Source organism: Carcharodon carcharias, chromosome 3 (assembly GCF_017639515.1).
Source record: "Carcharodon carcharias isolate sCarCar2 chromosome 3, sCarCar2.pri, whole genome shotgun sequence".
In the NCBI taxonomy this organism is placed as follows: domain Eukaryota; kingdom Metazoa; phylum Chordata; class Chondrichthyes; order Lamniformes; family Lamnidae; genus Carcharodon; species Carcharodon carcharias.
The window spans coordinates 120,304,672-120,328,764 of NC_054469.1; the positions used below are offsets into that span (position 1 = coordinate 120,304,672).

A 24,093-nucleotide genomic window follows, 5' to 3' on the forward strand; every position below is an offset into this window, starting at 1 on the left:
CAAATTGTAGCTGAATATAGACTATAAATTGCACCTGAAAGGACAGACACAACTCAGCCAGATCTTTCGAATTTGCTCAGCAGTCCACTCAGATTTTACTGATCATAGTGAGTCACAAAATCCTTCAAACTTTGTCTTCCTCAAGAGAAATTTTAGCTTCTGCCCTGCTAGAAACTTGTCATATCCCCAGCTGACAGCAGCACACAACCAACCAGAGTTCCACTGGCACAGTCTACTCCACAAATGGTCCATCTGAGCAGGAAGAACCTGCTCAACTCAGTCTGGATGGTGCAGATCCACCATTGTTACCTTCAAGTAACAGAAACAGCTGCTGCAACTTATTCTTTTTGCTTATTCACAGCTTCTGGATATAGCCTCCTCTTGTTGATTCTTTTGGCTCCCTGTTCTGCTCCAGTTGACTCAACAACTGCTATTACACAGCTTGGACTGACCTGTGTCCTTTTATATCTTTCAACACATTTTAGTTTTGATTTCCCAACTCAGCTTGCTTCTGATTTCCTTAGAGACTGAGAAGTTCAGTTTCATTTCTGTGTTGATCTTTTCTGCTTGTCTTTGTTTCTTTTCAATTCACCTCCTGTTTTGAGATAGGGTCTCTCTTAAAGACATACAAATTACATTTAAAAATATGGATTCCCTCAAGTTTAACTACAACCATTTGAGCTAGAGGTGAGATTGCTACCAACTGAACAAACTGATGCTTGAGGTGATATAAGAAAAGATAAATGGAAATTAATAGACCCCTGCAAATCACAAGAAGGCAATGATTTAACATTAATCCAAAAGCAACATACTGAGGACGTTGGAATCTGAAATAAAAACACAAAAATGCTGGAAATACTCAGCAAGTCTAGATGCATCTGTGGAGAGAGAAACAGTGCTAATGTTTCAGGTTGTGACTGATCAGTGTCAAAATTGTTTATTGATAATGCTCTTGTTCAGTGCCAAGGGATGTTTTGCCAAGTTAAAGGTGTATATATCAATGCAGGTTATTTTTTATCCTTTTTTTCCTTGATGACAATAAGTGGCACCCTATTAGGAGTTCCTATGCTATTTTATAACTTTGCTATCTTGGATCCTTGTTGCATCACCACCTATTGCTGCATTACCTTTTTCCTGTAAATTACTTCAACTCCTTCCGAGAAAACATTCTTTCGACCGTTTTTTTGGTATCTGAAAATTCTAATGCACACCGTCCTCTTATTTCACAACACCATAATTAAATTCATTGACTTCATTGTCTTTTGTGCATCAATGCCTTCATAAAAGTTTTTTTCTTGAAGGTCTTGGCATCTTGCAAAAGCTTCAGCTTAGACTTGAAATTTTTGATAGCACTATGGTTTTGTTAGCTGAAGTCAGGTTCTGCACTCTGTGCATACCCAATGTTCCCAGTTTTCCAGGATGCATCAATAAATTTCATCAGTTGAACTGCTGAAATATGTTTACTTTCTAAAAAAATTCTGTTCTTAAAATTATTTGAGATGAACTTCAAAAGCTTCATTCAGATGAAGTTTGTATTGAATGTTTTGTTAAAAGTGTGTCTGAGAGAGAGAGAGAGAGAAATGACTGGCTTACGTGCCTGTTTTAGCTCATAGGTCCTATAAACTTCAGGAAACATAGCTGAGAGAAATTGAGGTACAATTTGCACTGGTTTCCCAGACCTGTTGAAATTAGGGTGGGAGAGCAGGACAATCTCCCATGAAAATTACTGGCTATGTTTCTTTTTTCTCATAATTTATTTTTGTGATTTTTGTACTGTGTATTCAAGTTGTTGTAAAAGGGTATTGAATCTTGCAGGATTTTTGAATCAGCATTGGTTAGTGTTATATGGAACAATGTAATACATCAAATCTCTTTTCACCATCATGTCTGGAATGTAAACCATTGTCAAATCTGCTAACAAAAATATATAGATGGGAAGAGAAATCAGAAACAGACCACTTACAATTCTTTATTTTTATATTCAGATTATAAATGTTGCAGACATGGTTCTGTTTGAAAGTGTACATTAATGAGAGATTAATTAGGATTTTTTCAATACAACGGAATTGCTTTCTGAACATTACAAAATTGTATTTTTTTTAAAAATTCCTTTATTAACATTTCATTGACTTGTATGTTCAGGTTTAGGAGCTCAGAGATCCTGTTTGAGCTTATTAATAATGCCTGCTTGTTAAAAGTGAACAATTTTGAAAAAAATGACTAGAGATAGTTTTGCTTATGTGGTAAAGCAAATCGTACAATAAAAACAATTTATTTTGTTTAACTTCACCCTGAATTTCATTTTATGCATTACAATAAATACCCTGAAGTTTTGCTTGACACTTTTTGAGGCAGGCTGGAGAAATGTTTCGCAATCTTTGCTCTGGACGTGAAATTGATTAATGTTCACGATAGAACAGATTGCATTTTGGAAGAGCTGCGCTTGATGGACAAAATGGCCTTTTTCTGTTAATATTTTCTTAGCTTCTGAATACGAATATACACATTCCCCAGTGTAAGAATACAGTCAATCATGTAACAAAAAAAGACCAAAACAACTTCAAGTCCAGCTATATTTTTGTTCCCCACTCCAGTGGTGCTAATCATGAGGAAACAGAGTTTCTGTTTAAATTGTTTTGCGTATTGATGAAAATCCGGTCAGGCAGCATTTTAAAATGCATTTTTTAAAGAATTTGCTATTAAACAAATTCCATTGTATATTTAAAAGTGACTTGAAGATTGATTAAAAGATTTGAAAATGGAATTATCACAAAAATAAGGATTTTAATCACAGTGCCACACAAGCACTTCTGAACAACCTAATTTACTAAAGCAAAAACAAAATTACCTGGACAAACTCAGCAGGTCTGGCAGCATCCGCAGTTTTTTGTTTTTATCTCTAATTTACTAAAGCACACTTCAAAAAGAAACACTATTTTCTCGTGAAGTCGTTGAACATTACTCAATTTCTTAGTAAATTAAAGGAAACACCACCTGTAAAAGCTTTAAAATGCTGTGTTATTTTTATTCATTCATGGGATGTGGGCATTGCTGGCGAAGCCAACATTTATTGTCCATCCCTAATTGCCCTTGTTCAGAGCGCATTTAAGAGTCAACCGCTTAGCTGTAGGTCTGGAGTCACATGTAGGCCTGACTAGGTAAGGACAGCTGATTTCCTTCCCTAAAGGACATTAGTGAGCCAGATGGGTTCTAACAACAATTGGCAATGGTTTCATGGTCATCATCAGACTTTTAATTCCAGATTTTTATTGAATTCAGATTTCACCATCTGCCGTGGTAGGATTTGAACCCAGGTCCCCAGAGCATTACTCTGGGTCTCTGGATTACTAGTCCAGTGACAGTACCACCATGCCCAGGGGTGATCCTCACTCCCAAAAGAACTAGTTTAATTTTGAAAGCCTCCCTAAAGACCTGCATGCGAATGCAGTTAGTGGAAACCCCCAATGATTAATTTACCCTGAGCATGATCAGTTTTGTGAGCAGGCCCTATGTCCAACAAGCTGTTTTTTAAACCGCACAAAGGATTGTGGAAACTTGAGTTAGGCTGAATGCAAATTGCACTTAAAATTCTGTGATATTCTGCACTGATTTCAGCTGAATTTAATTGAGTAAAGCCTGGCCCAATTAAGTGGAAACTCCTGGCTGTGATACCTGCCTCTAATTTATGCATCCGGAAGACCATCTTGATGTGTATTTTTAAACAGAAGTAAAATTAAATGCAGCGTTAAGGTGTATATATGAAGTATAAATGGTCATTCATGCAATTTTTACAGAATGATGTACAGAGTTGAATAATTCAATGCTGCGACTGACAATACAATTCTATAATATAATTTAAAGTAGAATTTTTATTTGTATTCTAAATCAGCTCTGACATGGCATATACACCCCTATTACTATTCAGTGGATCCTCTGACTAAGTGTGAGCAGCTTCATGGGAGATGTTATATAGTTTCTTTGATACTTGTAACACTTTCAGTTTTTAAAAAAAACTTGTGAAAGGTCAATATCATGAAATGCAACATTTTGAGTTTATTGTGGCAAAATGAGATACTATGTTGTCGATTTAATAACTAATTATTAGCCTGTTTTCTACAGCATTAGAGTTCCGATTGCAAATTGGATTTTTGAAAATATTTAGGCAGAAAGAAAGTTAGTTTGAATCCATGAATTGTATATGCAATTTAATGGTCTTTAGGAGTAATATTTTTACATCACCTAAAATGTACCCATTGCCTGGAAAATTTGAAAAAGTCATTTTCAAAAGATTTTCATGTTACTAGTATTTGTTATTGTTCAAAGATAACTTCAGATTCAGAATGCAAGTAGCGCAAGTCTTTTCAATGTAACTCTTTCGAGTACAAACACGTTTCCCAGAAGAAGTTACATTGTTTCATAGTTTGCCATTGTGAGATTTGAACTCTTGATCTTGGGGTTACAAGCCCAGTACCATAACCACTTGGCTATTTAGGCCAAGCTTCTTTTCAATGTATGTGGGTGAAGATGCTTGCACTTGTAATTTAAAATAATCTCCAGCCAGTGCTGTCAATTGCATATACCATTTACCCAATGTTATGGCACCCCATCCACCACCCACAAGTATTCACTCCCTTGACCACTGATGCACTGTGGCAGCAGTGTACACAACCTACAAGATGCACTGCAGCAACTCACTAAGGCTCCTTCCAAACCTGCAACCTCTGCCACCTAGAAGGATAAGGGCAGCAGATGCATGAGAACACCATGACCTGCAAGTACCCCTTCGACCCACAAACCACCCTGACTTGGAACTATGTCACATTTCCTTCACTGCCCCAGGTCAAAATCCTAGAACTCCCTCCCTAACATCACTCTGGGTGAACCTAAACCACATGGACTGCTGCGGTTCAAGAAGGTGGCTCACCACTACCTTCTCTAGGGAAATTAGGGATGGATAACGATTGCTGGCCTAGCCAGTGATACCCACCTCCTGTGAAAAAAATTTAAAAAAGACATTCTTGAGGTGAAGTCTTGGTATCTCATGTGATGTGTTTTCTGTCTTTTCTGGTAGGTTGCTATGGTGTTGATGGAGAAAGTGACTCCATTATGAGTTCTGCCTCTGAAAATTCTACAGAACCTTGGTTCTGTGACGCATGCAAATGTGGAGCATCACCTAGTTGTGAGTTGTGCCCCAATGTGGATGGAATTTTTAAAGAAACAGATGCTGGAAGGTTTGTTTTATTAATATTTATTTCTTCAATAAAAGAGAAATAACTTTATTGTAAGCCTTGTAAAGATGTTAATGGGCTGACTGAATGTGGTTCTTAGGATGTTAACTGAAGTAGCATTGTAGCTTATAATGCTCAGAGTAGAAGAGCAGACCCAACTAGTCATACATTAGCATTAGGATTGACAACTCATGTTGGATATATTCCTGGAAGTTTGTTCCCATGACATCTTAATGTGCGATATCCGGCCACGTATTACCTGTTGTTTGCAGCAGTTAATGCATTTACCTTACTAATGTAGGTTACACATAAACCATCACTTTCCTCTGACCCCATCCAAGAGGGAACCTTGGCACTCTGTTCTTGCCTCGAACTTTCCCGAACTAACTGATCTCCTTGCCCACTGTTAGTAATTTCATATGTAGAGCTGTATTTAAAAGTCCTGGGACCTTGGACACAACAAATGCCCAGAGTCTTCTGCAGACCTCTGCATAATTTTCTCTGCACGTCATCCAACCCTGCTCAGCCCCCAGTTAGTATATCCATAAAATCTGTTGATATATTTAAGCACTAAAATTTTGCACATTTCCATAATGACATGGTAGTTCAAAGGCAGGCTGAAGACTTGGGAAAAAGATGCAGTGAAAGTGAGGCTGCAGAAAAAAGAAATTAATTGGAATAGAAGTGTTATCACAAGCACTTATGAAATTGACTGCTGCTTCCACCAGACTTTGCTGCCTTTGATGTTCTCACCAGTCTGAGTCCAATTGCACCTGCTAATGGAAGCCCACCCTAATCCTGTACTCACCACATCCGCCTGCCAACAGTTTTTCCCATTGGTGCACTTGCAGTCCCAATCAACACTTCCATATTTTCTCAAGGGTTTTCACAGCAGTGTCAAGAAATCCATCTGTAATCATGAGACTCTGGGCAACCTGGGAGTGTGAACAACCCTAAAATTAGTTGGGAAAGGAAAATGCTAAATTTCTTGTTATAAAATGATGGCATTGATTGTTCAAAGTTTGCCATTAAATTGCTGGTACAAACAGACTTTCAGAATCTGTTACCAACACTTGTCATTGTTGCTACAGGCAAAATGTGAAGGTATGGGATAACTTATTGTTTCATTAACTTATTTATCCTGATTATAAGTTTAGATACACAAGTTTAATAAAGAGGATAAAGGTTACAAGTAGCACTGAAGGTGCCTGCCATGCCATGTCATGTGTGCCCTGCCTGAAAGCAGGAACTTCGGCTTATTGTCTGCTGATGATTCACCCTGAGCCGTTTTCTTAACAGTTTTTGTCAGTGGTGGTTTGCCATTGCCTTCCATTCTCAGAGCAGAGTGAGGAGGCAGGTCCTGAGTCTACTTCTGCCAGAGCGGGAATTAAACCTGCACTGTTGGCATTACTCTGAACCAAATGCTAGCCATCTAACTGACTGAACTAAATGGCCACTGGCAATGAAAGACCACCTGCTCCCTGGGAAGAGGATCTAATTCCAGGAGGCTGCAGATGTCAGCAGCGACTTGCTGTGAGGACATGAGGCAATGATGCCCAGGGATGTCTTTTGCGCTGATCTTCTGCCTGTGTTAGGGTCTCACCACCTTCTAGCTGAACCTTGGGTCTATCCCACTGTGGAGTGGCATGTGGTTGAGGAAAGGTAGTAGATGCTGCTGGCAGTGGTATGGCCTCCGTCCTTGTCCCGTAGCAGAGATGGAAGGTGGAACTGCATAAGTTGTTCCCATGTCATTTTAAGGTTGGCAACAGGGAAGTGCAGCTGAAGGTGAGTTAAGTTAAAGTTACGTGATGTGTATTCCAAGAAGTTGGCAATCACCTGTCAAGCAGTGATGGTGCTCTTTGAGATAAGTACTGTGAACAGTAACCTCTCATTTGGCCATGACTGGAGCCCTTGTATTTCACTGTTGAAAGCTTCCCAGCTGAAGAAGCTCTTCCTTCTGTGCACTCGCCTCGGTGGCCCTAGCATGGTACTACTAGATTTGGAAACAGGTGCCCTGGCTGGAAAAGTCTGAATCCAGGGCAAAAGAAACTCTTAATTTTCTTGGATAAAAGCAAAATACTGCAGCTGCTGGAAATCTGAATCAAAAAGAAAAATTGCTGGAAAAACTCAGCAGGTCTGACAGCATCTGCGGAGAGAAAGACAGAGTTAATGTTTCGAGTCCGTATGACTCTTCTTCTGAATGTTCTGAAGAAGAGTCATACGGACTTGAAATGTTAACTCTGTCTTTCTCTCCACAGATGCTGTCAGACCTGCTGAGTTTTTCCAGCAATTTTTGTTTTTGTTAATTTTCTTTAATGGATTCCAGCCAGATCCAAGCAGGTTCCCTGCTGGCCTCAGAATCCACAGCAGGGAAATCCAGAAGAGGACAGGATGATGTTGGGATATTGACCTAATGTCAGTTTTGGGGGTTCAACATCTGAATGCATGCAAATCTGCCTCCCCTTGGCTAGGAGAGCTCCTCCGTTAACTCTGCTTCTCTCTCCACAGATGCTGCTAGACCTGCTACGTGTTTCCAACTTTTCCTGTTCTTATTTATGCTGGAATCAAAGTTTGTTAAATTCTATTTGCTGGAAGAACTGTGTTTGTTAATGACACAGTTACGCTCAGTTTAAGAAATTGTAAATAGTTATCATTATTTAAGGGCTTTTGAAAATCTGGATTTTAACCCATTGAAATTGCGTATTTGTTACATGTTGAATATTAAATTGCTAAATGACTGTGAAATAACACCACAGTTTTCTTCTCTTCCCTCCTCTCCCACATGTGTTGGTTCATTGCTCTGGTATGATAGCGCAGATACTGGTTGGCTATTGGTAAACTGCCCAAGGTGCCGTTCATGTATAAACCTTGATGTTGCAGGGAGCATCATACCAAACCCCGTCCATGCCCACTTTCTGCAGGTACATCTCATGCTAATTAGGAGTGAGAAGCCTAACCTATTTCACTTTCCTTACCCAAACATAAAAGCATCAAGATCAATAGTAGAACCACTGGGATTATACCAGCTGAAATTGTTTATTATACTTCTAGAAGAAGTTCATGTACCTGAAAGCATGCACGTGAAATTTATTTATTCTGCGTTAACTGTGGATTACACTGGCTATCTTGTACATCTTGTTCAGTGTTTTAGTATTTTTATACATGTTTTTGAAGATTGAATCCAGTTTGATCAAACTATAGGTTTACTTTATACCCATGTAGGGTACAGAGAAGATTTACTAGGATGTTACCTTGGATGTAGGACTTCAGTCATTAAGAGAGGCTGAAAAAGTTAGGACTGTTCTCCACGGAGCAGAGAAGGTTAAGAAGTGACCTATTAGAGGTTTTCTTAATGAAGAGGGTTTTGACAGAGTAAAGAAAACCTCAAATCAAACCTGGATTAATGACCTGAGGAAATGGATTTAAAATCATTGGCTAAAGATCTAGAGGGAATGAAAAATATTTTCACCCAGAGATGTCAAGATGTAATACTTTACCTGAAAGGTTGGTGGAAGCTGATGCCAAAGATAAACTTAAAAGGACAAGTACTTGAGGATGAGGAACTTGTGGGTTTACAGTCAAAATGGAGGGGTGAGAGACTAAGTATGACTGCTGTTTGAAAGTGCAGCACAGGCACAATAAGTCAATGGCCTCTTGTGTTGTTGGTTTCAGTGATTCTAAGCACTCTCAGCCTGCTGTGCATTTTCTCTTCAGGTGGGTTCATGTTGTTTGTGCCCTTTATGTACCTGGTGTGGCATTTGGAGATATAGACAAACTTCGTCCTGTCACTCTTACAGAAATGAACTATTCAAAATACGGTGCTAAGGTAAGATTATGTATTTGTGAGAGAATGGAAATGTTCCTGATTAAAGGAATTAAAGAAAATAGTCACCAGAGATTCCACTAAGGTTAGGTATGCAAAATTAAAAATATGATTAGGCATTTTGAATAAAATATACACTGTACCACTGTTACAAGAATGTAGAATGTGGAAAATTTGTAGCAAATCAAGAAGCACAGCAGAATAATGGTCATATAATGAGCTAGATTTTCTCTTTATTGTAGTTTGTAATGGCTCTAAGCCTTACATTTGTGCTTTCCCCTCCTCACTCGCACACTCCTCCATCCCACGTGTTCATCCCTCCTCCTCATGTGCTCACCCCTCCCTGTCATATGCTCATCCCTTTTCTCACTCGCACACCCCTCCCTTTTCTCACTCGCACACCCCTCCCTTTTCTCACTCGCACACCCCTCCCTTTTCTCACTCGCACACCCCTCCCTTTTCTCACTCGCACACCCCTCCCTTTTCTCACTCGCACACCCCTCCCTTTTCTCACTCGCACACCCCTCCCTTTTCTCACTCGCACACCCCTCCCTTTTCTCACTCGCACACCCCTCCCTTTTCTCACTCGCACACCCCTCCCTTTTCTCACTCGCACACCCCTCCCTTTTCTCACTCGCACACCCCTCCCTTTTCTCACTCGCACACCCCTCCCTTTTCTCACTCGCACACCCCTCCCTTTTCTCACTCGCACACCCCTCCCTTTTCTCACTCGCACACCCCTCCCTTTTCTCACTCGCACACCCCTCCCTTTTCTCACTCGCACACCCCTCCCTTTTCTCACTCGCACACCCCTCCCTTTTCTCACTCGCACACCCCTCCCTTTTCTCACTCGCACACCCCTCCCTTTTCTCACTCGCACACCCCTCCCTTTTCTCACTCGCACACCCCTCCCTTTTCTCACTCGCACACCCCTCCCTTTTCTCACTCGCACACCCCTCCCTTTTCTCACTCGCACACCCCTCCCTTTTCTCACTCGCACACCCCTCCCTTTTCTCACTCGCACACCCCTCCCTTTTCTCACTCGCACACCCCTCCCTTTTCTCACTCGCACACCCCTCCCTTTTCTCACTCACGCAAAGGCACAAAAACACACACACACTTCTCTCACCAGCATTCACACTCACCCCTTTCTCTCTCTCTCTCGCGTGCGCGCGCCTGCCCCGGACCTCCCCTCCCGTGCGGGTGCCCGTCCCAGCCCCCCTTGCCCTCCCGTGCCGCGCTAATGTGGTGCCGTTATTCAAAAAGGGAGGAAGGGATAAACCAGGGAACTACAGGCCAGTCAGTTTAAACTCAGTGGTGGGGAAACTATTGGAAGCAATTTTGAGGGATAGAATTAATCTACACTTGGATTAATCAAGGACAGTCAGCATGGTTTTGTTAATGGGAGACTATCTCTGACCAATTTGATTGAATTTTTCGAAGAGGTGACCAGGTGTGTAGATGAGGGCAATGCATTTGATGTAGTCTACTTGAATTCAGCAAGGCTTTTGATAAGATCTTGCATAGGAGACTGACAAAGATAAGAGCCCATGGGATCCAAGGCAATTTGGCAAATTGGATCCAGAGTTGGCTGAGTGGCAGGAAGCAGAGAGTGATGGTTGAGGGGTGTTTTTGTGTCTGGATGCCTGTGTCCAGTGGGGTTCCACAGGGATCAGTGTTGGATCCTTTGCTGTTTGTGGTATATAAATGATTTAGACTTGAATGTAGGAGGATTGATCAGTAAGTTCGCAGATGACAAGAAAATTGGTGGGGTGGTAAATAGTGAGCAGGATAGCCTTACATTTTAGGAGGATATAGATGGGCTGGTCAGATGGGCTGATCAGTGGCAAATTAAATTTAATCCGTGTAAGTGTGAGGTGGTGCACTTGGGCAGGACAAACAAGGCACAGAATACACGATGAATGTTAAGACTCTGGGAAGTACTGAGGACCAAAGGGACCTTGGTGTACATGTCCACTGGTCCCTTAAGGTAGCAGGACAGGTAGATAAGATGGTTAAGAAGGCAAATGGGATACTTGCCTTTATTAGCCAAGGCATAGAATATAAGAGCAGGGAGGTTATGCTGGAACTGTATAAAACGCTGGTTAAACCACATCTAGAGTATTGCGTGCAGTTCTGGAATCTGCATTACAGGAAGGATGTGATTGCACTAGAGAGAGTGCAGAGGAGATTTACCAGGATGTTGCCTGGACTGGAGAGTTTTAGTTATGAGGAGAGATTGGATTGACTAGGGTTATTTTCCTTGGAGCAGAGGAAATTGAGGGGGGACATGATTGAGTTGTATAAAATTATGAGGGGCATAGATAGGGCAGACAGGAAGGAACTTTTCCCCTTGGTGGAGGGATCAATAACCAGGGGGCATAGATTTAAAGTAAGGTGCAGGAGGTTTAGAGGGGATGTGAGGAAGATTTTTTTCACCCAGAGGGTGGTGGGAATCTGGAACTCACTGCCTGAAAGGGTGGTAGAGGCAGAAACCCTCATAACATTTAAGAAGTATTTGGATGTGCACTTGCGATGCCATGGCATACAAGGCCATGGGCCTGGTGCTGGAAAATGGGATTAGAATAGTAAGGTACTTGTTTGACTAGTGCAGACTTCATGGGCCGAAGGGCCTTTTTCTGTGCTGTAGACTTCTGAGTCTATGACCGCTCCCCACAAAAATGCATTGACCCCTCACTCACTCACCCATCATTCACTCACATTCTCTCTCTCTGACGCACACATACTCACTCCTCTCTCATTCTCACACACACCCTCACTCACACACACACTCACTCCCTTGTAGATGGGTATATTACCCAAAGCAAACTGCTGTAGCTTTAATAAAGGCATACCACATGACCATCTAAACTCTCTTCGACTCTGCATTGGAAACCCATGTCTTAAGAACAAGAGTGCTTTTTGTAGCCCAAGACTTTTCTGACTTGACTAGATGGCTGATTCAAACTACGCCTTTCTCCCAACCTAGAGTTGTTTCCAGGAGATCTTCCTCGCACAGCCAACCCCTAAGGTCTCCACAGTGAATCTAAAATACTTTTTCCCCCCTGCCTTTTATCTCGGGTTTCATTGTTCTTACACCTCTTTGAAACCCAAATCCTTCCCAATATATAATTTTTCATGTTTCTATTTTGTCTCTGCTTTCGGGTCAGTAACATGCAAAATACGCTCTTCTGTTTGTCCATAGAACTCCTGCACAAATATTTCTTGCTGCCTGACTTCCCTTTTGATATGCAAATGAACTCAACTTACTTAAAAATGCAAATTTTATATCCAACCTATTTACTTGTACCTCAAACCCACCATAATATCTCATTACAAATGCACACCTAGCACCTCTATCCTTTCATGTCTTAACCTCCCAGGCAATCTGCATCTCGTAACTTTTCCCCAGCTTAATCAAATCACACGTGCACCCCTCTTTCACACAGCGCACACACCCCCCTCTCTCTTTGTCTCCTTGACTCACAAACGCACACACACTCTTACCCCAGCTCTCTCTCTCTCTCACACACACAAACCTCCTCTCACTTGTCGCTTACCCACCTGCCCCTTCCATGCACTCACTCCCAGCCCCCTTCTCACGAGCGCGCACCACACACACATCCACACACACACACACCCCCTCCCACGCACTCACCCCCACCCCTTCACTCTCATACACGTGCTTATATACACACACATGCATGTTGCCTCTCTCTCTCTCTTAAACACACCAGCCCTTCTGCGTCTCTCTCACATGCATGCACTGGCCTCTCACATGCCACACACACGCACACACTCGTGCCCCCTTTTCCCTCTCTCACACCTGCACATGCACGCCCCTCTCTCTCCCTCTCTTATATGTGCATGCATGACCCTCACTTGCTCTCCCGCGTGCTCCTTTGCTCTCTTGCGCCCTCCCTCCCACCCACTCCCTCCTGTTAGGCCCATGGCAATGTATCAGCAGCAAACATCGGAGAGAAACAGCATGGGAGCAGCCCCTTGTACAAATCACCAATTTCATTGATTGTTCTTACTGGCATTTGATCAGTGGCTCTGGGGGCCACATAGAGGGACTTTGCAGGCCACAGTGTGACCCACAGGCCATTGGTTATGCAAGCCTGATTTATACTCCAATGTTTTTATAAATTCGCAGGTCAGCAATTGAGACCTTCACTGAGCCCTGCAGAACCTGTTTGATTGCACAGATTTATGTCATAAATGCGAACTGTGCAATTCTGGGACCTATACTTGTGCACATAAGGCAACCCCTTTATTATGTAGCTTGGCACAAGGTTTCTGCTGAACCATTCAAGTTTGGTTATGCTACAATGCTTAGATGACTTTGCTACTTAATTCCTTCTCTTGCTTGTTTAGGAATGCAGTTTATGTGAAGACATACGATTTGCTCGAACTGGTGTATGCATAAGCTGTGATGCTGGTATGTGCAGAGCTTATTTCCATGTGACCTGTGCTCAGAGAGAAGGGCTACTTTCTGAAGCAGCTGCTGAAGAGGTGAACCACAACTTAGTGCTTTTTTTACCCTTTCTTGAATAGCTGAGAGTTAATGCCTGCATGATAACTTGCTTCCCAGACAATAGTTTTTTTTGTCTGTTCTTACATTTAAATGAATGTCATTTTAAAGAGCTTTATGAAGCTGCTACATATTTCATCAACCTATTTATTAGGGATTGTCAAGACAAAATGGCTTAAAGTCTGAAGAAAAATAATAGGTGAGGATACATCCATTTTACTATGTGTAATTAACATGGGTAAGCCAAGCATGACTGTTTCTTTTCAAATTATGTTTTTATAAATGAGGAATGGACAGCAATTATAGACTAATACCCTTGTTTCAGTTACTATCAACTGTTTACCATTCATATTGCTGATTCTTTTTTACATTAGCAAGGCATGTGTTTAAGTATTAACTTATACTTGTCAAAGGATACTTTAAAATAAGAATTGGTGTATGTTTAGTAACAACTTGTTAAACAGAAAGTCAATTCAAAGACTCTTGAAATTCAGCAGTTTTAGGTTTTCTATTTTATTGGCTGCTCTTTGACGTGTGCAATTTAATTTGAATGCACTCACCGGCCCATTTTTCATCCTGTTAAATAATCAAGACTACTTCAGAGCATGAAGCAGCATATCTGCACGCACTTAAAAGCTTGTTTTTAGTGGGGCTCTGTATAGAACTTGATGTTAAGATGATGCTGCCTTTGTATGTGTGCGTGCGTGTCTCTAATTGTATAGGCTAACAGCATAACTATCTGCTCTGCTTCAGTAACATTCAACAAATCGTTACATCAATGTTAAGAGAAAGCCACGTTTGAATTTTCTTTATAAGACAGTGGAATTCAGAAAGATCAAGAAGAGTGGAGATGGGCCATTGAGTCAGATTGACGAGTGACTCGTCTCTGGCCAAAAGATAGAGTCCTCCAGAAGCAAAAGAGACAAAAGCAATAGAAGAAGACATGAGCATAATGTTGAGGTTGGGATTCGTTATGGTGAGATGATGGGGAAGATCATTCTCAGTCAAAATGGAAAGGTTGGAGGGGGTATTGAAAGTCCAACAAATATTTATCCTGACAGGAGTAAGGTTGGCAGGGGATCAAAAGAAAATTAGGCTGAAGCATTCAGGGGCTTATTGAGTTTCTGTATCAAAGCTTCTGGATCTGTAAATAAAACAACTGCAAAGGCCACAAATCTGAAATGACAACAGAAAATGCTGGAACTAATAGGTTTGCTGGTAATTTGAGTGTAGATGCAAGTCATCTGGGACCTGGAAGAAAAGCAAGATTCTTAAGGACAAAATTAAAGTGGGCAGGCTAAAACACAAGCAAAAGCCGGGAATGCTGATATTTGTATGAGGGCAAATAGCGAGTAAATGTTTGAAAAATTAAAACTAGTGGTGATATTGGAAGACAGTCATAATCAGGCAAGAGAAGTAATTTAAAGATCAAAAACACCTTACATTTATAAAACACCCATAACTTAATAAAACACCCCACATTGCTTCACAGGAGTACAATCAAACAGAAATGAAAAGAGTTAAGTCAGACAATGGATAGAGAGGTTTTCAAAAAAACAAAATGTTAGTTAAAGAATTAGAAAGAGAGGGAAGAAACAGGAAAGAAAATGAGGAAATGAATTATAATTGGTGCTGACTTCATAGCTTATACGTTTTGTAGTGATCGCTCATTTTAATAACTTTAATGCAATCTACTTTCTCCATTTGACTATGTGAAAATGTGAAAAACTTAACCCTTAAGCAAATGTTAAAAAAAGGTCCAGAAATTGCAATTTCAACAACTGTCCTTCAAGAAAAAATGAATTTATTTGAAGTATAGTTGAAAGCAGATTTGTTTTTGATGAGCTTAATTCTTTTTACCCAAAATTCAGCTTAGCTTTTTTGGCTTGATTTTCTAATAATCTTTCCCTTGAAAAAAAAAGAAAAGACAGCTCTGACTAAAGCAAAAAAAAAGCCAAAAAAGAGATTGTAACTATGCTTTTTTTCACTTGTACTATTCACTGCAGCAATTCAGATTTGGTTATAGAGTTTCATTGGTTTGAATAATCAGATTGAATTAAATTTATTCATGAGGGAGATACATTCTTCTTTACTCTGAAGCAATTAAAGCAAATTTTAATGTTGAAGAATTTCAAGAAGCCAGTGTATAAAAATCAAAAAAGTATGCAGCTCTTTACTGTAGTAAATAGAGGGTAACTAAAAAGTGCATAATTCAAACAATTTTTTTTAATAAGATCTAATTTATTTTGTAGAACTGTTTCAAATTGGTTATTTGTCCTCCAAAATCAAACTATTCGTTTATTGGAGGAGTGGTTTTACAGTGCACGGGGAGGAAGAGGGAGCCAAAAAATTTTTACTGTCACCAGGTAAAGTAGCTGACTCAGTTACCAGCCTGCCTGGGTCCTTTCCCAGCTATTGGGTAAGTTACTGGCACTAAAGAAAATAACATCAAAGATTGACTTCAAAGCAAGTGCATATGTGTTGCCTCTGCCTCCCTACACACTGTAAAACCACTTCTCAGACGTCAACATTACTTGGTGACACCACTGTTGGAGGCATAGCTGAAAGCTACTGACTTTGATGCTTTCAGCCACTGACTTTGATGCTATGTGCCATTCTAGCAAGAGGGCCTTTGCACCTAACTTATGAGTTTGCTGTTGACAAAAGTAGTGCGACTATTGTCAGAGTTCTAAGTGCAGTGGTGGTGATTCAGCTGTATACCTGGGGCTTTTATTTCCATGATTGTGCTGTCAGGCTGGGAAGCACATGTAATTTATAAAACATCAAGGCCCTCATTATCTGCCAGGTTTCTGCCCAAATAAGAGCTTAATCTGTGTTGAGCCAAGTCAAATAGTATAAAAGATCAAGTAAATGAGTTATCACCATACTACAGTATGTCCAAACATCCACAGTCTTCTGTTAAGTGCATCTGTTGAACCCTTTGTTTGAACCAGACCATACCTACAAAACTGGCCAAGTCCTCTGGCATGAATGGCAAGTCTCTGCCAATTGCACTTGTTTGTGGGATTCAGTACATTCTGCCCAGATTCCCGGGGCATGGGAACCGGTGGCCATGAACCCAGTGCACACCAGTTGACCTGTAGTGAATCAACATTAGAACTTTAAAAAAAATCTTTGAAGGATAACTTATTTTTTGACTTTTTTTTTTACATGGGGAGAAATATTAAAAACTATAGACTCATAGGGCAACTTAAAACATTACTGTAATAGGTTGCAGAACTGAAAGATAAATACTGCTTACTAAACAGTTTCCAAACTTACTCTGAAGAATATTTTTCTCCCCCGTACCTTTTACTTAACACCATTCTAGCGCCTTGAGGTGCCACTGACTGTTCCAGTGATAAGTTGATTAAGCTAGTTGATTGCATTGATTCATGGGAGATTTTGCATTTGGACTACAGTTAATCAGGTTGTTGCAGTTTCACCTTGCCCTGATAGGAGCAATGTTGGGTGTATTTTGCAACAATTTGCTGAAATTCAAGTTATCAAGTAGCGGCTGTGAATATTTCAGTTCTGTAAGTGCTTGCACTAGAAAACTATTAACTCAACTGAAAAGAAAGTAGGGAACCTAACCAAACAATTGGGATTTCATAAGGAAAGCTAGGCATAACCATAACTTTTATTGATGTAGAGAGACCTGCATTTATATAGCACTTTTCATGACCACTTGTTGCCCCAAGGCAATTCAAAAAGTATTTCACTGGCTATGAAGTATTGTTCTTGTTGTAATGTAAACACTTTTTACTGTGGAGAAACATTGCAAAATGCAACATAGAAATTGATGTTGATAAAAAGGAGGAGAGAATAAAAGGAGTGACAAAAAGCTTGATCAACAGGTTAGGTTATAGGGAGGAGAAGGAGGCGGAGGAAGTTACGGAGATGGGGATGGGTGAGGAAGTGGAAGGATTTGAATAAGTGGATGAGGATTTTAAATTTGAGGTGTTGAGGGAACTGAACCAGTGTAGGTCAGTGATCACAAGGGTAAAGGTGATTGGGATTTGGTGTGGGAAAGGATATGGACAGCAGTGTTCTGGATGAGCTCAAGTTTATGGAGGATGGGAAGCCAAGCAGGAGAGCATTAGGATAGTTGAGTCTTTAGGTGACAAAAACATAGATGAGGGCTTCAGCAGCAGAGGCAGGAGCAGAAATCGGTGATTGTTGGACATCTCGAAGTAGGTCGTCTTTATGGGAATATTTGGGGCCAGTTCAAGGTCAAATAAGTTGCAAATTGTTGGCTTCAACCAAAGTTGGGGAAGGGGGTAGTTTGGCAATGAGAGTACTAAGATTGTGGAACAAAAACAGAATTACCTGGACAAACTCAGCAGGTCTGGCAGCATCGGCGGAGAAGAAAAGAGTTGACGTTTTGAGTCCTCATGACCCTTCAACAGAACTGATCTTTCTTTACAAGGAGAGGGAAATATAAGCTGGTTTAAGGTGGTGGGGGTGGGGGGGAGAAGTGGAGGGGGTGGGGGGTGGTTGTTAGGATAGGAGCAGATCATCAAAAGATGTCACAGACAAAAGAACACATAGTTGTTAAAGTTGGTGGTATTATCTAAACGAATGTGCTAATTAAGAATGGATGGTAGGGCACTCAAGGTATAGCTCTAGTGGGGGTGGAGGGAGCATAAAAGATTTAAAAATAATGGAAACAGGTGGGAAAAGAAAAATCTATATAAATTATTGGAGAAAAAAAACAAAAGGAAGGGGGAAGAAACAGAAAGGGTGTGGGGATGGAGGAGGGAGCTCAAGACCTAAAGTTGTTGAATTCAATATTCAGTCCAATTATTGGGGCATTTCGAGTCATAGGGTGCTGGGTAACACAAAGTTTACTGTACATTCTTCCTTAAATATGGAGACCAAAACTGCACACGGTATTCCAAGTGTGGTCTCACAAAAGCCCTGTAGCAAGACTCCTTTATTCTTGTACTCCAAACCCCTTATGATAAAGGGCAACACATTATTTGAATATAGGAGCTAGAAGCAGGAGTAGGCCATTCGGCCTGTCAACTCTGCTCTGGCATTCAGTAAGATCATGGCTGATTTCATTGTGGCTTTAACTCCACTTTTCTGCCTGCCCCCCCATAACCCTTGACTCTCTTGTCAATCAAAAATCTGTCTAACTCAGGCTTGAATATAAAAACAGAATTACCTGGAAAAACTCAGCAGGTCTGGCAGCATTGGCGGAGAAGAAAAGAGTTGATGTTTCGAATATGTTCAATGACCCAGCTTCCAAAGCTCACGGGGGAAAAGAATTCCAAACACCAACGACCCTCTGAGAGAAAAAAATTCATTCTCATCTCTATCTCCACCTTTTCTTTAAACAGTGCCTCCCGGTTCCAGATTCCTCCATGAGAGGAAACATCCTCTCAGCATCTACCTTGTAAAGACTTGCAGAATCTTATACGTTTCGATAAGATCTCTTTCTTCTAAACTCTAATGAATATAGGCATAACCTGATCTTCACAAGGCAACCCCTCCATCCCAGGAATGAGTCACGTGCATCTCCTATATGAATGTTTCCAGTGCAGATATGTCCTTAAGTAAGGTGACCAAAACTGTACGGCATACTCTCAAGTGTGACCTCACCAGTGTTCTGTACAGTTGTAGCAAGACTTCCCTACTTTTATATTCCATCACCCTTTCAATAAAGGCCAACATTCAGGTTTGCCTTTCAAATTACTTGCTGTACTGGCACGCTGACTTTTTGTGATTCATGTACAAGGACACCGAGGTCCCTCTGTACTGCAACTTAGTGAACTCTCTCTATTTAAATAATATTCCACTTTTATATTCTTCCTGCCAAAGTGGATAACTTCACATTTTCCCACATTTTACTCATCTGCCAAATTTTTGCCCACTCACTTAACTAAGTACTTCCCTTTGCAACTCTTTGTATCCTCCTCATAACTTGCTTTCTTACCTGTCTTTGTATTGTCAGCAAATTTGGCTACAACACAGTCGGTCCCTTCATTCAAATCATTAATATAGATCAGAAATAGTTGAGGCCCCAGCACTGTTTTTTGCCATCCTGAAAATGACCTATTTATCCTGCCTCTGTTTTCTATCAGTTAGCCAGTTCTCTCTTCTTGCTAATATATCATCCCCAAAGCCATAAGCTGTTGTGTAGTAACCTTTGTTACGATATGGTGGATGATGTGTGCCAGGCAGATCAAATCCAAGAGGGAAACTTGATCACGTGATCTCAATGATTTTGCAATTTGTATTTTATTTCGAGATGCATGCCTTGAATTCAGTAGTAATAAGTCCCCCCAGACTTAAAGATTTTTTTACAAATCTAAATTAAACATTTATTAACGAAAAGAAATTTCAAGCACATACATAAGTTTACAAATTACTACTATAATATCGCCTAAAACCCCTAATTAAGCTGGCTCCCAGTTACACTTCTGTTAAGGCAACAGTAAAAACAAATAGATTTAAACAGACCCTGGCAAAGCAACGCAATACCCTGGCCAGTCACATTCACAATGAGTTTCCTCTGCTTCGGTTCCTGTAGCTAGCAACTTGATGCACAGAGGCCGGAGGCTTTTCATGCTTGTGTTAGATCTTAGAATGCCTTCTCTCTGACATGTAACCTCATCTCCTTTATGCATGTTTCTCCCTTTTAATGCAAATTCCATTGTTCCCATATGTTTTACAACTTCACTTTTGTCATAATATAAATTTTTCATAGTACTAATTTTATCAGTAACCTTTGGGGAAAAATAAGCACACTGGTTTACCTTCTTTTAGCTAGGTGTAACATCTTACCATCTCTTTGAAATTCAGACTAATCTAACTTACCTATAAATGCAAATTTTCCTCTCTCCTCACATTCTAAAACTTCAGTCATGTTTATGTATTTAGCATCTAAATGTATGTACATACATTTTATGTATTCAAACCTAGCTTCTTGTTTGATGACTCAAAAATCCCCAGACCAGCTGCCTTCAATTCAATTAAATCCCACACACGCAGAGATACACACAGAGAAACTAATCTAAACCCCACTATTAAACCACTTTTACAATAAATCGCAAAAACATTATGAAAATTATTATATCTTCATGACACCTTTTATGTGGCACCGCACCTTAGCGAATGTATTTTGGAATTCCAAGTACGGTACATCTACTGGTTCCCTTTTATTCATTCTGCTTGTTACATCCTCAAAGAACTCTAATAAATTGTCAAACATTATTTACCTTTAGCAAAACCATGTTGACCCTGCCTTGATAGTATTGTGATTTTCTAAACGTCCTGCTACCATCTCTTTAAGAATGGATTCTAGCATTTTCCAACAAGACAGACACTGGGTTAACTGGTCTACAGTTTTCTGCTTCCTGTGTCCCTCCTTTCTTGGATATTAGCGTTCCATTTGTGTTTTTTTTAATCTGCCAATTACCTTTCCAGAATCTAGGGAATTTTTGGAAGATCGTAATCACTGCATCCACTTCTTTTAAGACTGAGAATGCAGGGATTTAATGGGATTTAAATTCCATTAGTTTTTCCATTAGTTTTTCCTCTAGTAATAGTGATTGTTGCTTTTGTGCCCTGCTTTTCTACAATTCTTGGGATGTTTTTTGTATCTTCTTCTGCTGTTCCAAGCCTCTACCATTTCCTCGTTTCCCACTATTAATTCCTCAGTCTCACCCTTTAAGGGACCAATTCTCACGTTAGCTAATCTTTTTTTTTTTTACAATTTGCCTTCCTAATTGTTTGCTGTACCTGCATGCTAATTTTCTGTGTACCTGGTAGGAGTAGACCCAAGTCCCTCTGAACATCAACATTTGCAATCTTCACATCTTTTCAAAACATGCTTTCTATTTTTATGACTGAAGTGAATGACATCTCACTTCTCCACATTATTCTCCATCTGCCACCTTGTTGCCCGCTCACTTAACGTGTCTGTATCTGTTTGCACCCTCTTTGTATCCTCCTCATAACTTGCACTCCCACCTAGCTTTGTATTGTCAACAAATTTAGAAAGATTACTCTGTCTCTTTATCTAAACCATGAATATAGATTATAAATAGCTGAGACCCCAACACTGATCTTTGCAGTACTCCACTAGTCACAGTCTGCCAACTTGAAAATGCCCTGTTTATCCCTAACCGTTGCTTACATATTGCCCCCAACTCCATGAGCCTTTAACTTGTGTATAAGCCTTTTGTGTAGCACTTTATTGAATGTCTTTTGGAAATCCAATTATACTAGTTCACAGAATCTCACAGCACAGAAGAGGCCCTTTGGCCCATCGAGTCTGCACTAACACGTGAGAAATACCTGACCCACCTACCTAATCTCATTTACCAGCACTTGGCCCATAGCCTTGAATGTTATGACATGCCAAGTGTTCATCCAGGTACTTTTTAAAGGATGTGAGGCAACCCGCCTCCACCACCCTCCTAGGCAGTACATTCCAGACCGTCACCACCCTCTGTGGCAGAAGGATGCTTTAGTGACTGGAAGCCAGTGTCCAGTGGCCATACCACAGGGGTCTGTGCTCGGTCCCCTATTATTTGTCATTTATATAAATAACATAGATGACAATGTTGGGGGTAGGATTAGTAAGTTTGCAGATGACACAAAGATTGGCCGGATGGTTAACAGTGAGATTGAGTGTCTTGGGCTACAGGAAGATATAGGCCGGATGATCAAATGGGCAGATAAGTGGCAGATAGAATTTAACCCTGAAAAAAGTGTGAGGTGATACACTTTGGAAGGAGTATTTTGACAAGGAAGCATTCAATGAACGGCATGACACTAGGAAGTTCTGAGGAACAAAGGGATCTTGGCGTGTGCGTCCATAGATCTCTGAAGGCGGAGGGGCGTGTTAGCGGGGTGGTGAAAAAGGCATATGGGACATTTGCCTTTATCAATTGAGGCATAGATTACAAAAGTAGGGAGATCATGTTGGAGTTGTATAGAACCTTGGTGAGGCCACACAGCTGGAGCACTGTGTGCAGTTCTGATTGCCAGGAAGGATGTGATTGCACTGGAGGGGGTGCAGAGAAGATTCACCAGGATGTTGCCTGGGATGAAACATTTAAGTTATGAAGAGAGGTTGGATAGACTTGGGTTGTTTTCATTGGAGCAGAGAAGACTGAGGGACGACCTGATTGAGGTGTACAAGACTATGAGGGGCATGGACAGGCTTCCAGTCACTAAAGCATCCTTCTGCCATCACCCTCTGTCTCCTACAACTAAGCCAATTTTGAATCTACCTTATCAAATTACCCTGTGTCGCATGTGCATTTGCCGCCTTTATAAGTCTCCCATGTGGGACCTTGTCAAAGGCTTTGCTGAAATCCATATAAAGTACATCAACTGCACTACCCTCATCTACACACCTGGTCACCTCCTCAAAAAATTCAATCAAATTTGTTAGACCCTTAGTTCCCCTTTATCTATCCTACTAGTTACATCCTCAAAATATTCTAATAAATTTATGAACACTATTTTCCTTTCGTAGAACCATGTCATCTTTGTCTGATCCTATTATGATTTTCTAAGTGCATTGTTAAGACTTCCTTAATAGATTTGAGCATTTTCCCAACTGATATCAGGCTAACTGCCCTGTAAGTTTCCTATTTTCTCTCTCCATCCTTTCTTGAATAGTGACATTATTTCCCATCTGCTGAAACCATTCCAGAATCAATCACTATCTCTTAGAATTCTGGGGTGTTGGCCAACACCTAGGTCCCGGGGATTTGTCAGATTTCAGTCCCTCCAGCTTCTCCATACTTTTTGTCTGCTGATTTTAATCATGTTAATTTCCTTATCTTATTAGCTCCTAGATTACCCCTTATTTCTGTTGTGTAACTTGTGTCTTCTACTGTGAAGACGTGAAGTTGGACACACAATATTTGTTCGCTGTCTCTGCCATTCCCTCATTCCCCATGGTAATTTCTCCTGTCTCTGTTTCTAGGGAAGCAACATTTACTTTAGCTACACAGATAAAAGCAAAAAACTGTGGATTCTGGAAATCCAAAACAGAAACAGAAATATCTGGAAAAACTCAGCAGGTCTGGCAGCATTGGCGTAGAAGAGCACAGTTGACGTTTCGAGTCCTCATGACCCTTCAACAGGTCATGAGGACTCGAAACTTCAACTGCGCTCTTCTCGGCCGATGCTGCCAGACCTGCTGAGTTTTTCCAGGTATTTCTGTTTCTGTTTTTGTTTACTTTAGCTACTCTCTTTTTATATACTTGTGAAAGCTGTTACCATCTGTTTTTATATTCCTATCTAGTTTTCTCTCTCCTATGTTTTCCCTTTTATCAACTTCGTAGTGGCTCTTTAGTTTCTAAAACACTCCCAAACCTCTCACTTACAACATTCTTTGCAAGATTACAAGCCTCTTTTAATCTAATACTGTCCTTAACTGTGTTAGTAAACTACGGATGAATTTTTCTTGCTGAGTTTTTGTTTTTCAATGGAATATAATTTTGTTAAAAGTTCTTTATCAATTGAGCATAACTTCTCTG

At 40.5% G+C, this 24,093-nt stretch overlaps 1 protein-coding gene across 12 annotated transcripts in view; it reads left to right on the top strand.

The window, feature by feature from the left end:
• The window catches only part of phf14 (PHD finger protein 14), a 309,934-nt gene that overhangs the window by 82,104 nt on the left and 203,737 nt on the right, over window positions 1-24,093 (top strand). For all 12 annotated transcript variants that reach the window (XR_005942595.1, XR_005942597.1, XR_005942596.1 and 9 more), the window contains exons 5-7: window positions 5,072-5,231; window positions 8,943-9,054; window positions 13,429-13,566. Coding sequence is in view for 9 of the 12 variants with exons in the window: in XM_041183757.1 (XP_041039691.1) it covers window positions 5,072-5,231; window positions 8,943-9,054; window positions 13,429-13,566 (410 nt within the window). In the remaining 3 variants the exon portion in view is untranslated. The remainder of the gene's footprint in view (window positions 1-5,071; window positions 5,232-8,942; window positions 9,055-13,428; window positions 13,567-24,093) is intronic.